The sequence below is a fragment of the Pristis pectinata genome, chromosome 2, assembly GCF_009764475.1.
Source record: "Pristis pectinata isolate sPriPec2 chromosome 2, sPriPec2.1.pri, whole genome shotgun sequence".
Taxonomy (NCBI): domain Eukaryota; kingdom Metazoa; phylum Chordata; class Chondrichthyes; order Rhinopristiformes; family Pristidae; genus Pristis; species Pristis pectinata.
Window position 1 is genome coordinate 100,490,718 of NC_067406.1, and position 15,145 is coordinate 100,505,862.

The 15,145-nt window shown below is 43.6% G+C and overlaps 1 protein-coding gene across 3 annotated transcripts in view; it reads left to right on the forward strand.

The window, feature by feature from the left end:
* Positions 1-15,145, forward strand: part of tll1 (tolloid-like 1) — a 299,046-nt gene that overhangs the window by 8,037 nt on the left and 275,864 nt on the right. For all 3 annotated transcript variants that reach the window (XM_052044469.1, XM_052044459.1, XM_052044478.1), the window contains one exon: positions 2,187-2,649. In XM_052044469.1, coding sequence (XP_051900429.1) covers positions 2,505-2,649 — 145 coding nt within the window. In that variant the 5' untranslated portion in view covers positions 2,187-2,504. The remainder of the gene's footprint in view (positions 1-2,186; positions 2,650-15,145) is intronic.

Below are 15,145 nucleotides of genomic sequence, written 5' to 3' on the forward strand. Positions count from 1 at the left end.
TAAGGCCTCAAGTGCAATACAAGATTCATCGCCTACCAGATGGCAGTGACCCCTGTCCTCCAGTATGTTTGTATATATATATATATAATGGACAAAGCAGGCACCTCAAAGCATTTGAGAGATGCCACCAATGCTGTCTCCATAAAATTTTCCAAATCCACTGGCAGGATAAGTGAACCAATATCAATGTCTTCTCCCAGGCCTATATCCACAGCATGAAGCTCTAATTGCACAGCTCTCAAGGACAGGCCACATTTGTTTCCCTGCCCAACATCAGCCACCCCACTCTTTTGAGACCTCCATCACAAATAGAAGCAAAACAAGGATGTTCCCAAAGTTTCCTTGAAAAACTGCTACATCCCTTCTGATGTAGGAATCCTTGGCCCAAGTCTGGTCAAAGTGGAGAAGGAACGTTCAAGGAGATATTGAGAACCACGAATCCATCTGTTGAGAGCAAATAGAAGCCCAGGGTAAATGACGGAAGGAGATCACCACCTCCCAAACTACCCACCTACCTACCCCATCAAGTGCCTCCTGTCCTACATGTGGCAGAGTCTGCAGGTCCCATATTGACCTCATCAAGCACCTCAAAATTTGTAGAACTGGAGTGGAAGTTAGTCATGCTTGACTCTGAGGGACTGCCTTAGGGCAGGAACTTCACAGGAACCTTCAAAGAGGTTAGTAGCATACCATGTAAGATGATTTTAAGAGAAGTAACCAAAAATGTGGCCAAAATATAAAGTGGAAAGAAAAGAGCTGGAGAAAATTTGAGAGGTTATTCCAGATGATGGGATCTGACCACTGATCCCAAAGGTGGGGCAGGGAAAATTCAGGATGCAATATAGATCAGAAGTGAAAGAGTACAGAGATCTTGGAAATCATAAGGCTGGAAAAGATGACTGAGATAATAACGTAAGGCTGATTTGAAACCCAACCTTGAGAAATTCTAGATTGACTGTTGGGGTTGGGCCACAATTTTCGTTTATGTGCTTCTGGCTGCATTGTGCGCTAGGATATTGTAAAACTGAGAGTTCTATGTGTCAAACTCACTCTGAAATTTCACCCATTCAAATTTCTAGGCAGTTTTTTTTTATTAAACAGGAATCAACCATCGTTGACAATACCAAGAATTTTGGTAGGTTTGAAAGGTTTACACACGTTTGAGAAGTCCCACTACTTTTGAAATGATTCATACCTTTTGGGGGAGTGTTGTATTGACCTGGTCGTCTATTGGTTAAAGCAGAAAGTGATTAACCCATACAAATCAGAAAGATGCCAACTTTGAACACCCCCCCCCCCCCCCCCGTGCTGAGTCACCAGTAACAGTGATAAACTCATTAATTGGCATCAATATGCCTGGACTCGAGAGATGAAACTGAATGGGTCTCCTGCTCCTGATTGACATTCAAGTTTGGCTTCTCTGGTGGTGTTCGTGTCAGGCACGTCAGAGAACGGCCGCAATGCTGCCAGCAGTTTAGTTGCTGGCTGACAGTCTGCCCAGGCTCACGCATAAATCTACATCAAAGGGGTTTCTGCTTGTGGAACTCTAGCCTGGGAGAGAGGAAGATCGAGTGAAGGGATGAGGAGGAGCATGAACGAGTACAACGTGATCATGTTTGACAGGTGTAGGTCGCTAAAAGCATCTGGAGATTAATGAACACAGCGTGTAAAAGTACTTGCGCTTATTTTATGCAATTAAAAGAGAGTTTTGTTTCTCAATGTTTCCTCGGGAATGAAGGGGAAGAGATGATTCACCCCCCCCCCCTCACCTCCGAAGAAACTACAATCAGCTGCTGTAGCAGCTGTGGATCCCCCCCCCCCACCCCCTCTATGGGATTTAGTTTCATCAGTGAAAACCAGTCTCCTCTTGTGCTCCTTTGCTGGAGACAGAGAGGCGTCTTTAACCACTCCATGACCTTAGATTTTATTTATTTCTCGCGACGTGGCCGCTGTGACTGTTAAGTTCGCTTTATCAAGAAAAGCAATCAAACTGGTCTCCGGATGACCCTGATTGTATGAATAAGTAAGCAGGATGCTCGTGGCTGCTGACGACGATTATATGCCTATAGGATTTTCGTAAGTTAGCGGAAAAGTGCTATTACTGGCACTCTGCCTCTGTGGTGAATGTCATCATCGCTCAGAAGCTGTCTAGATCTTTGTTTAAATTATACTTTGTGTTTTTGCAGAGTGGAGGTTCGGAACATTGGACGTGATCTTGCTGCAACGGCCTCGTCCATCCTGAAGGTTAAAAATCGATTGGATTAGCAAGGCACAGAGCAGGGTGAAACTCAATTTACAACCAACCAGTTTACAGAGCTGACACTAATTAACCACCCGCCGGAGCACCGAGCAACAACGACTTTGCATTGCGCTTGTAAATTGCACCATCTCCAACTGTCTGTCACCTTATTTAAATATATATTTTATACCGAGTCTCTATGGAGTAGTTTCCCCGCAAATCATACAACCGGTGTTTAATAGATATTTCGTTTTATAAGAAAAACATGAATATAATTGCACTGCTACTCACCGGATTGTATCTATCTGGGAAACTCCACTGGATTAGTGGATTCGATTACGATTACATTTATGATTACTATGATGAAGAAAAGGCGGAGGTCATTGATTATAAAGACCCATGCAAAGCTGGTAAGTGAGCTCCGATCAACCGACTTCTTTCGCTTCCTTGCGAACAAAACGCCTGAAACTACAATAGTGGTGCATTCAGAAAGTTGTACTTGGCACGTAATGGTTTGTTGAACATTAGGCTGTGCACTTCCGAAAGCTGAATTTGTTGGCAGTTATTTGACACTGCACCTCATGTGGGAGCTACTGAACATCGCTGATTACTGTAACGTTATGCAGTTTGTGTTAGCTGTACTCGCTTTTACTAGGAAGTGCCTCGATCACTTTCTGTAATAGCGGTGATATAGCTTCACATTGAGATGACAGGCTTTTTTAAAGTAGTAAGTTCACTATTATATTCCAGGTTTCAACTGAGAGCATAATACTTTATTACAAGTTGTTCAGTACCATGGCAGAATTTATATCTAAAAGGTCTGAGGGATAAGGTGACTGATGCATTTAGTCTAACTGTAACTCATGAGAGAGCAGGTATGTTTTGTTAGGATCGACAAGTTGCTGGTGGTGGTGGTGGGGGGGGGAGGTGTGTGAAAGGTGCGCTAGAAATAAAGACTGGGTGCTGTTTTCACATTATGTCTAGTGTCCAATTATGGTCACAACTGCAGTATGAATTGACAGTAGTTTAAGAGTGATATTTTTCTTATTTTATCCTTTTGAGGTTATATATTATGTTATGCTCCTCACAGGGAGGTGCATGCCTGTCTTCAGGTGTTCCTGACTGGATGTCTGCTGGTCTACCGGTGCTTGAAGTGGGTACTGGATACCCCTTTAGGAGTTCCTTTTGGGAGTTTGGCACCTATGATCAGCTGTTCCTGGCAGGAGGTGTGAATCCATCTCAGGATGCTTTTGACTGGTGATTTCTCCCCTCCGGTGGGCACTGATCACCTATTTCACGGTGCTTCTCTCGGGTAGTAAGCACCATGTCTAGCTGTTCCTGATTGGAGGTACCAGCCCATTCTGTTGTTTCCGGTGAGAAGTGTTCAATGTCTCCGGGTATGTCTGAGTGGTGGTGTCTCTTTCCAGGAGGGAATTGCATGCCTTTCTCCTTGGGAGAGGAGTGAGTCCATCTCCAAACATTGCTGCTTGGAGATGTGCACCCAGCCCAGCTCTTGTATTGTATCTTCAAACCATACATCATTGCTCCATCTACTTGTTAATCTTTCACTAAGTTTCTCAGTCATTTTGAAAAGCTCTCCTCAGTTTTTATATTCTGCTTTCTTCCTCTCAGTAATGTACCCATAATGCATTTCTTCTTTCAAGCAGTCAGCACTGATCATCTTATGGTAATAATTTCAGGCAAATAACATTCATACCACAGTAATGCCACAGATTGGCCATTTCTTCATGTGATATTCAATAGCATTACCATCACTATGTCCCCCAACATCAAGTCCAGGGGGTCACTATTGTACAAGGCATAGTTAGTAAATTTGCAGAAGACATTGAAGTCGGTGGTGTCGTTGACAGTGAAGGTGGTTATCAGGATCTACAGAGGGATCTTGATCAGTTGGGTAAGTGGGCTGAGGAATGGCAAATGGACTTTAATTCCGATTAGTGTGAGGTATTGCATTTTAGGAAGACAAACAAGGGTAGAACTTACACAGTGTATGGTAGGGCCCTAGGGAGTGTTGTGGAACAGAGGGACCTAGGAGTACAATACATGGTTCTCTGACTGCGTCACAGGTAGACAGGGTGGTGAAGAAGGCTTTTGGCACATTGGCCAACAGTTGGGATGTTATCTTGCAATTGTACAAGATGTTAGTGAGGTCGCATTTGGAATATTGTGTTCAGTTTTGGTCACTCTGCTATAGGAAAGATGCCATGAAGCTGGAAAATGTGCAGAGGAGATTTACAAGGATGTTGCCAGGATTCAAGGGACTGAAGTATGCAGAGAGGTCGAGCAGGTTGGAACTGTTTTCACTGCATCATAGGAGAATGAGGGATGATCTTATAGAGATGTATAAAATTAGATAGGGTGAATGTGAACAGTCTTTTTCCCAGGGCTGGGGAATCAAGAACTAGAGGGCATAGGTTTAAGGTGAGAGGGGAATGATGTAATAGGAACCTGAGGGACAACTTTTTCACCCAGAGAGTGGTCACTATATGGAATAAGCTTCCAGAGGAAGTGGTAGAGGCAGGTACATTAACAGAATTTAAAAGGTATTTGGACAGGTGCATGGATAGTGCGCATGCTGATGTCCTAAAGTCATTCCACCTTCTAGGAGGCACAATTAGGTGTGTGAAGGGCTGCTCTTCAATTGCCTGGATGAGTGCAACTTGAAGTCTCAAGCTTGACACCATCCAGGACAAAGCAGCCAGTTTGATTGGTACCCCATCCACCAATGTAAGCACTCATTCGCCTAACCACTGGCATATAGTGGCTGCAATGAGTGCCATCAACAAAATACACTGCAGTTACTTTCCCAGGCTACTCCAACATCTCTGAAACTTGGGACCTCTCATCACTTGAATTTGATCCTCACCGAGGCAGCTAGGAAATTTAAAATTCAAGTAATTAGATAAACGTGGATTGGAAAGTTAGTATCTGTAAGGGTGTAATCTGTAATGGTGTAATCTGTAATGATATAATCTGTAATGGTGTAATCTGTAATGGTGATCATGAATGCACAGGATTGACTCTAATGCAGTTCATGAGTGTACCTCTGGAAATGAAACCCACCAACCTTACTTGGTTACTCCAGACCTGGCAGTGTGGTTGACTCTGAACTACCTTCTGAACTGGGTCTGCAAGCCACTCAATTGATAAGGCCGTTACAGATAGACAATCAATGCTGGCTTTCTCAGTGAGGTCCACATCCCATAAAAAAAACTTCAGATTACCCAGAGCCACAGTCCTTTTCCGGGATAGGGGAGTCCATAACTGGAGGGCAGAGGTTTAAGGTGAGAGGGGAAAGGTTTAAAAGGGGTCTGAGAGGCAAGTTTTCACACAAAGGGTGGTGGGTATGTGGAACGAGTTGCCAGAGGAAGTAGTAGAGGTCGGTACAATTATGACATTTAAAAGACATTTGGACAGGTACATGGATAGGAAAGATTTAGAGCGATATGGGCTAAACGCAGGCAAATGGGATGAGCTCAGGTGGACAACTTGGTTGGCATGGACGAGTTGGGCCGAAGGGCCTGTTTCTGTGCTGTATAACTCTATGGCTCTATTACCATGAAGGAAGAGGATGGTGGGCATATGAGAACACCGCTACCTGCAGGTTCCCCTCCACTATGCTAAGTTGAAAATATATTCATTGTCTTTCGGCCTAAATCCTGGAGCTCCCTACCCAACAGCACTGTAGGAGTGCCTCCACCAGAAAGACTGCTGCATTTCAAGAAGGTGGCTCACCATCACCTTCTCAAGAACAATTAGGGAATAAATATGGGCATTGCCAGCAATGCAATCATGCATTGTATACATACAAAAATGTATAAGGAGTTGTATTTTTGACTACAGCCTGGACTAAAGCCTACTGTTTCTAGGTCATAAGCAGAGTTAGATATATTGTAACTGTCTGTGATTTGAATGAGGAAGCATTGTTTTATGCAAGGTCAGTTAAAATTCACTAATACAGTCAATAGTAAAGTTAAAGATCATGGCAGAAGGTGCAGAAAGGCAAAAAGCTCCATACAAGTGTGTTCTTTTCCTAATAAGTGACAGGAATTAGGTGATAAATTTGAATATATTTACTGTTTGGTATTGCTTGAAGTGCAATGTGGAAATTAGCAGCAAACCTACTTCCAACAATACAAAACTTCATTGCATAATTTCAAATGTTTGTGTGCCGGTCAGGTATGTTGCATTTGAAACATTTAATGCATTTTAAATGTAAATGACAATGTCATGATTGCATTGTCAATCTTTGCACTTGTCTGTTAACTTCCTGAGTGCATGGAAGAGAGTACAATCATTCTTAGTTTTTTGACTAACTTATGCCTCATTTTACTCAGAAACTTGGGAATTCTCCTTAACAATAATTAAACACTAAATTGGGGCTGCATGTAGTGGCAACACTCTATCCAGCTAGAGTTGAAATGATTACATAATTCACTTATAAATTAAGTCTGGTAAATGACTGAGACTGATTTTATGCACAGACTTTGTATGCAGTGATGCTTTGCTCATAGCATTTTCTGGAGATATCAAATATGGAGAACATTTTCATACTATTTTCATGAAAAACTCACATTGGTGTAGATATGTACAATCTCCCTTTATTGGTCCAAAGATAAGTACATTTTTACTTTAAAGTGACAGTTCATTAGCTGGGACATAGAATATAAGAGCAGGGAGATTATGGTACAATTATATAAAACATTAGTTGGGGAACAGCTGGAATACTGTGTGCAGTTCTGGTTGCTGCACCATAAAAAAGACATGATTGCACTGGAGAGGGTCAGAGCAGATTCACCAGGATGTTGAAAATCAAAGAAACTGCTGATGCTGGAAATCTGAAATAGTAAGAGAAAATGTTGGAAATACTCAGCAGGTCAGGCAACATCTGTGGAATGAAGGGTCCCAGACCTAAGACATTAACCTTTGTGGAGATGAGGCTTTCCAGTCCAGGACATTTGAAATGTCCTCCTTTTTCAAGAAATGTGGCTTCACCTGTACTGTGATTGATGGAGCTCTCACCCACATCTCCTCCATTTCCAGCACTTCTGCTCTCTCCTTACCTCTCCCAAGACAGACCACAGGTAGATTTCCCTGGATCCTTGGCTTTTGCCCTACCATCCTCCACATCCTGCAAATCATCATTTTTCATCATTTCTGCCAGCTGCAATGCGTACCCACCACCAGTCACATCTTCCCCTTCCTACCCCTTTCTGCTTTCCGTAGGGACCACACTCTGTGACTCCCTGGTTCGCTCATCCCTCTCAATCCCAGGCACTTTTACCTGCAACTGTAGGAAGTGCAATACCTGTTCCTACAGCCCCCCCTCCCTCACCAACATCCAGGGACCTAAACAGTCCTTCTAGATGAGGCAGACATTCACGTGCACCTCCTCGCCTATTGCATTCGGCACTCTCCATGTGGACTCCTCTACATTGGTGAGACCAAGCACAGACTGGGTAACTGCTTTGCCAAGCTCCTGTGTTCTGTCCATTATGAGCTCCTGGTTGCAAGCCACTTTAACTCCCCTCCCCATTCCCACAGCAACCTGTCTGTCCTCGGCCTCCTCCACTGCCAGGGTGAGGCCAAATATAAACTGGCGGTACAGTGCCTCATATTCCACCAGTGTGGTCTACAACCCAATGGTGTGAACATTGAATTCTCCAATTTCAGGTAACCAGCACCTCCTTTATTCCTTTCTCTTCTGATCCACTCAGGCCCTCTCACACTCGCCTTTCTTTCTATCTCCCCAACCCTCAGCTCCCTGTTACCTTACCCAGTTTCTTTCCCCTCCCCCACATGAATGATAGAGAAATGGAGGGCTATGCGGGAGGGAAGGGTTGGGTAGATCTTAGAGCAGGATAAAATGTCGGCACAACATTGTGGGCCGAAGTGCCTGTACTGAGCTGTGTTCTATGGTTCTATCTGCTTATCACCCACACGCATAACCCACTGGGTCCCTTATCCCCTTCCTATGTTGTTCCCATCTACCCACCATCCCTCCCTTATCTGGTCCCACTCATCACTTACTTTCTTATTAGATTCCAAAATGCAGCCCCCTGTTGTCTCCACGTCACCTCTATTGCTACCTCCACCCTTCCATCCCCATCTGGCTCCACCTTCCCATCAATCCCACCTCACCTGGATCTAACCTATCATTTGCCTCACCCCTCCCCCCTCAACCTCTTTATACTGCTTAGCTCCCCTTTGCACTCTCAGTCCTGGTGTAGGTTCTCGACCTGAAACATCGACCATCCCTCTGCCTCCACATATGCTGCCTGACCCACTGAGTCCCTCTGGCAGTTCGTGTTTCGCTCAAGATTCCATCTCTTTCCACAAATGCTTCCAGACCTGCTGAGTTTTTCAACAGTGTCTGTTTTCATCTCACCAGGATGTTGCCTGGGATAAGAGATAAGAGATAAGCTATCTTTATTAGTCACATGTACATCGAAACACACAGTGAAATGCATCTTTTGTGTAATGTTCTGGGGGCAGCCCGCAAGTGTCACCACACTTCCGATGCCAACATAGCATGCCCACAACTTCTTAACCTGTACATCTTTTGGAATGTGGGAGAAAACCAGAGCACCCGGAGGAAACCCACGCAGACTCGTGGAGCACATACAAACTCATGCTATTAGGAGAGACTGGATAAGCTGGGGTTGTTTTCATTGGAACAGAGAAGGCCGTGAGGTGATCTGTTTGAGGTATGCAAAATTAAGAGGGGGATAGATAAAGTAGATAGTGAGAAACACATCCTCAGCTGATATGTGTGTGGCCAGAAAGCATAGGTTTTTAAGGAGCCACAGGAGATTCTGCAGATGCTGGAAATCTGGAGCAACACACACAAAATGCTGGAGGAACTCAGTAGGTCAGGCAGCATCTGTGCAGAGAAATGAACAGTCGACATTTCGGGTCGAGATCCTTCATCAGGACTGGAAAGGCAGAGGGTAGAAGCTGGAATAAGAAGGTCAGGGGAGGGGGAGTAGTACTTGCAGGCAGGTGATAGGTGAGTCCAGGTGAGAGGGGGAAGGTAGGAGGGTGGGGGAGAGGGGAGAAGTAAGAAGCTGAGAGGTGATAGGTAGAAGAGGCAAAGGGGCTGAAGAGGAAGGAATCTGGCAGGAAGAGGGCAGTGGACCATGGAATAAAGGGAAGGAAGTGAGGAATAGATGGGCAGCTCATGAGGGCAGGGGAGGGGATGGGCACCCAGAGCAGGTTGGGTGACTGCTTCATCGAGCGCCTTTGTTCCGTCCACCACAAAAGCAAGGACCTCCCAGTGGCCAGCCACTTCAATTCCACATCCCACTCCCATACTGACATGTCTATCCATGGCCTCCTCTACTGCCAAGTTGAAGCCAGACGTAGGTTGGAGGAACAACACCTCGTATTTCGCCTTGGGAGTCTCCAACCTGACAGCCTCAACATCGATTTCTCCAACTTCTGGTAACCCCTCTCCTCTTCTGCTCCCACTTCTCTTTTTTTTCTTTTTTTCTCCTTTGTTTTCTCTCATTCCTGTGGTCCCCTCCCCGCTTCTCTTTCCCCCTTCCCCCGCCCTCATGACCTGCCCATTCTATTCCCCACTTCCCTTTATTCCATGGTTCACTGCCCTCTCAGACCCAGATTCCTTCTTCTTCAGCCCTTTGCCTCTTCTATCTATCACCTCTCAGCTTCTTACTTCTCCCCACTCCCCCACCCTCCTACCTTCCCCCTCTCACCTGGACTTGCCTATCACCTGCCTGCATGTGCTCCTCCCCCCCCACCCCCCTGCTTACTCTGGCTTCTGCCCTCTTCCTTTCCAGTCCTGATGAAGGGTCTCGACCCAAAACATCGACTATTTCTCTCCATAGATGCTGCCTGACCTGCTGAGTTCCTCCAACATTTTGTGAACACAGGTTTAAGGTAAGGGTGTGAAAATTTAGAGGGTATGGTTGAAACCTGGAAGTCATTGCCTAAGGGGGTGGTGGACTCAGGTACTCACAGAACATTAAGGAGTATTTAGATGAACACTTGAAACAACATGGCATTGAAGGCTATGTGTGCTGGGAAGTAGGATCAGCATTGAAAAGTAAATTGATTGTTGATCAGGTCACATTGGACCGAAATGCCTGCTTCTGTTCTGTAAGACTATAAAGTCAAAGTCAAATCCATGTTTATTGTCATATGCACACGTTACATGTATGCATGGGTGCAATGAAATTTACTTGCAGCAGCATCACAGGCACATAGCATCAGATAAACAGCATTCAACTGAAAAACATAAATTAAACATAAATTATACACAATTTTTGCAAGAAAGAACACAATTAGAACAAAAAAGAAGTCCATTTAGTGCAAAGTGATCAAAGCGTTCATAGTGTTGCTGAACTGTAGTGATTAAGGTTTTGCCGGTTGGTTTAAGAACTGAACAGTTGAAGGGAAGTAGTTGTTCTTGAACCTGGTGGTGTGGGATTTCAGGTTTCTGTATCTCTTGCCCAATGGTAACTGCGAAAAGATGGTGTGGCCCAGATGGTGGGGATCTTTAATGATCGATGTTGCCTTCTTGAGGCAGCGTCTCCTGTAGATACTACCATGGTGGGGAGGGAATTGTGCCCGTGATGTATTGGACAGAGTCCACTACTCACTGCAGCTTCTTACATTCCTGTACATTCCGAATTGCCTCTATATATGACACTAGAGTAGCAGAAGTTCTTATTGGACCCAATTTTGTAGGAATTGGTGAGTTAACAGTTTGATGACAGTTCTAATATTTCTTTAATAACACTAATGGTCCAAATCTACAGTTATCACACTGCACTCTTTCATAGTTATGGTTTCAATGATTCCATAAATACAGTATGTCAACAGGGTTCTTTATATAAACATATTTTTGAATGTGGATGCCAAGATCACGGGATTTTGGATAACATTGTCATTGTGTAACCACCCTGGAATGCTCCAGTCCAAAATAACATTTCTAGCATGAATTGCCCAGGAGGCATGTTCTCACAGATACTGTCCATTGGAACTATGCAGAATTGCCCAGCTGTGATGTCAGTCAGTCTGCATTGCAGTATTGCCACTTTGGAGTTCAGCAATTCATCTAGTGGTCCTCATTATAACCTTGTAAAGCTGAACAGCATGCAGCAGTAGGGTGGACTACTTTTTTTAAAGTTCTTAAAGACCTACAAGCTGGATGAAGAATTTTGTGCTGAATTCCTCCCAGATCTTGCATTAGTAGGAAAAGCAATGAAAGGAAGAGTAGGACAGGGGAAGGGAGGCAGCGAAGTGGGGAGTAGGAGGCCAAATCACCTGACTGTGTTCAGTGAGTGTTTCCCTTCCTGAACCTTGCTGAGGAACAGTATGTCAATTGTCTGTGTCAGAAATGTCATTATCCCACCTGTTTTTGTGTAGACACTTGGTCTCCAGGTGTTTCTGACTGGAAGTGCATGCATGTCTCTATATGTGCCTGACCAGAGGTCCATGGACCTCTCTAAATGCTGCAGGAGGCCAAGTCCACTCAGGATGGATAGGAAGCAGTTTTCTAAACTGAATCTCAACAGAGATATCCAGCTTTTTTTTAAGGAGATCCATATTGACACCTGCCTACTGCTATGAACCCAGCAACATCAGAGCATGGGGATTGCATTGCCAGTTACTGTCAAGGTAACCTTGACCATGAAGTTTGATGCCATCGAATCCTTCCAGCGTGGACATGGAGGTCCTTGCAGTTTGCCACCTTTATACGAGGGGTGTTGACTACATATTATTCTCTTGCTGAACAGCAAGTTGTGAGAGCTCACAGGCGCTGAGATGGCGCTGGCTCCCACAGAATGCATGTGTGCTACCTCGTGGGTGTTGCACGTCAATTCTGAGATGTACCTCAACTGAAAGGGATTCCGCTCCCTCAGCTGGTGTGTGATTGTTCGCATTCAGTCATACAGATTGGGGCCCACTACCCTGGCCATTGAAAGTGTGCATTCTTTTCTGGCAACCTGCTGTGACATTCGCATTTGAACCGTCACAATAAACCAAGTGGGTGCTGGGTGACAAAATGCGTCTGCCATTGACGTGACTTTCGATTCTAGTGTGTAGCTCACGCAGATGGGGGCAATGTGTAAAAATGAATTCTCTATCACACTCTTTCTTGCCGCAAAGATGCATCTTACCATGTCATCTCCCAGGCGATTCTCCCTTATTTCTCTATTCTCCCTATTCTCCTATTCTCCCTTATTTCCATGTATCCTGAAAGAGGACCTGTGTAAATGGTATAAGATAAGATCTCTTTATATTAGTCACGTGTACATTGAAATACACAGTGAAATGCATCTTTTGTGTAGGGGCAGCCCTGCAAGAGTCGCCTCGCTTCCAGGCATGCTTCCAAAGCATGCCCACAACTTCCTAACCCCGTACGTCTTTGGAATGTGGGAGGAAACTGGAGCACCCGGAGGAAACTCATGCAGACACGGGGAGAAACATACAAACTCCTTACAGACAGCGGCCGGAATTGAACCCAGGTTGCTGGCGCTGTAAAGTGTTATGCTAACCGCTACATTACCCATGCCTGCTTCCACCTCACAAACTACCCACCAAACCTACCCCCATCAGACCATTCTTGCACCATTTGTGGAGGAGTCTACAGTTTCCACATTAGTCCACCGTGAGAACCCACAATACCAGAGTGGAAGTAAGTCATCCTTGATCCCAGGGACTGCTGAAGAATGTTAATTGCTCTTATATAAAGTATGGCGGTTATTGTTCGAGCTTGTTCAACACAATCATTGCCTGCCACTTGAGTGGTGCAAATATTACCATGGTGCGTGCAGATCTTGCTGCCTGTGGGCACAAGCTGCTTCTTTTTCTGAGGAATTGCAAATGGAATTGAGTGCTGTAATCTACGGTGAACATTTGCGCAAAGACTTTATGATGCCGGGGAAGTTAATTCAACCCATACAGCTTCTAAATTGCTCATGGAAAATTTTCTCCATGTGATTTTACTAAATCTTAGTTTTAATGCACTGATCTGTCCAATGCTAACCAGATGGTTCATCTGTTCACATCGAGAGGGTCTTGGAAGATAAGATTGGCATTGAATAGGACAAGGCTTTCAATCTTGTGCTAATTTGCTGTTGACACTGTGGGAGAAATTCATAGATTATTCCTTTACCAGAAATCAGGACAACCATTGATTTTATATTGAATCTTCTACGTCTTGACGAGTAGTGTTATTAAGGCTGCATGATGGATCATTACCAATGCTAAACAACATGGAACTGAAGAACATAACAGAAAATGATTTTTCTGCCAAGCGGTTCTATTCTTGTTTTACTTATCCAGCTGTCCAATCTTCAGCATATCAAAATAATGATATTGCACCCTCAAATTACTAACACTGAGTGATTTTTTTTTCCCTGCATATCATAGAATTTCTGACATTATAGTATAAAGTAAGTCAATCAGGTTTTATGGAAAATGCTACAATGAGAAAAGTCTAGACTCTTATATATCTGTCCTGATTTAGTTGTTAAAAATCTTAATTGAGGGCTGAATGAGATATCATATGCATAGTTATGCTTATTCTTTTAAAATATCTTGCTTTCATATGGGAACTTTGTAACACTTGTTAAAATATTATTTGTGTGAACATTTGAAAATATAGTTGTTTCAAGCAAGTACAAATTGCTGCTCAAAATAATGTAAGTCTGTTCATTTAACAGTTGGTGACTGGGAAGGAATATTTGGTATGCAAGAGAGAACAATGTCAGCAAATTGTTCAGATTTATAGCTGTGCAGTTCTGAAAGATGGGCTGTTATTAGTTTAAAAAGCTGTTGGAACTAGTCCATCTGAAATTCATATGCCTTAAGATTGTTTAGAGACATTGAAATGTATCTTACAGAAGGCAGCTCCAATTGATTTATTAATTGCTTAAAGGCTACAAAATTACACCCACAGCAAATCCTTGAGTAACATTTAAAGCAAAGTACTGAAAAGAATTCTGAATAATGTTTTACATGTGACAATACCACTCATCTTTGATCAGCAATGATGAAAAGTTTCTCACCATCAATCATTTGAACCAGATTTACCTTTGTCAACAACTATGAAACATAAACAATATGCTGGAACAAAATTAGGTGTTAGCCAGCATCTGTAAGTAGGACCCATTGGGGCATAACTCCCAATAGAATTCAGTTATCTGTTACCTTCCATGGTGATGTAAACAAATAACATCTACATTTAAGGAGACTTAGATTCTGAATTTGTGTTGACCTGGAACCTTGGTGTAGTGACGGGTGCAGTTGGCATGCTAAAATACCCAGTTGCATATTCTTTACGGCAAGAATAAACTGGCTAGTCAAGAATGCCCAGTGAACACGACCTTGACACAGTGCCACATCCTTACACAACATACTCCATGAAGTGGGCAGACCAGAACAAGCCCCACCAACATTGGCTGAAAAAAATCTTGGACAGGCAGTAATGTCATGACAACTCAGTTTTGCCAGCTGTCAAAATATTCAGAAGCATTAAACCCAATTAAAACAATATAATTAAAAAACAAAACAATTCAAAATTCGTAACAAAATCACCTAAAACAAAAAAATAAAAAAGCATTACATCAAATGCTAAAACCTGAAAAAAAAACTTGCCTTTAGTCTTCCCTTTCTTCCACGTAGCCATAAAAATCTCTGTTCGTATAAATAAACTTGTGGATCCTGCACCAACTTTAATGTGGTGCTGGACCCATGGGTAGACTCCCCAGCCTGAATGATGGGGCAATTCAGCAAATTTGTGCTCCACTGCTGGAATCTGTCGAGACAACTGCTGGCACTTTTCAGCAAGATCTGGGCCATTATCCACTGGGGCAAGCTATCTTATTGGTATAGTGGGATATAAATAAAGCAGCA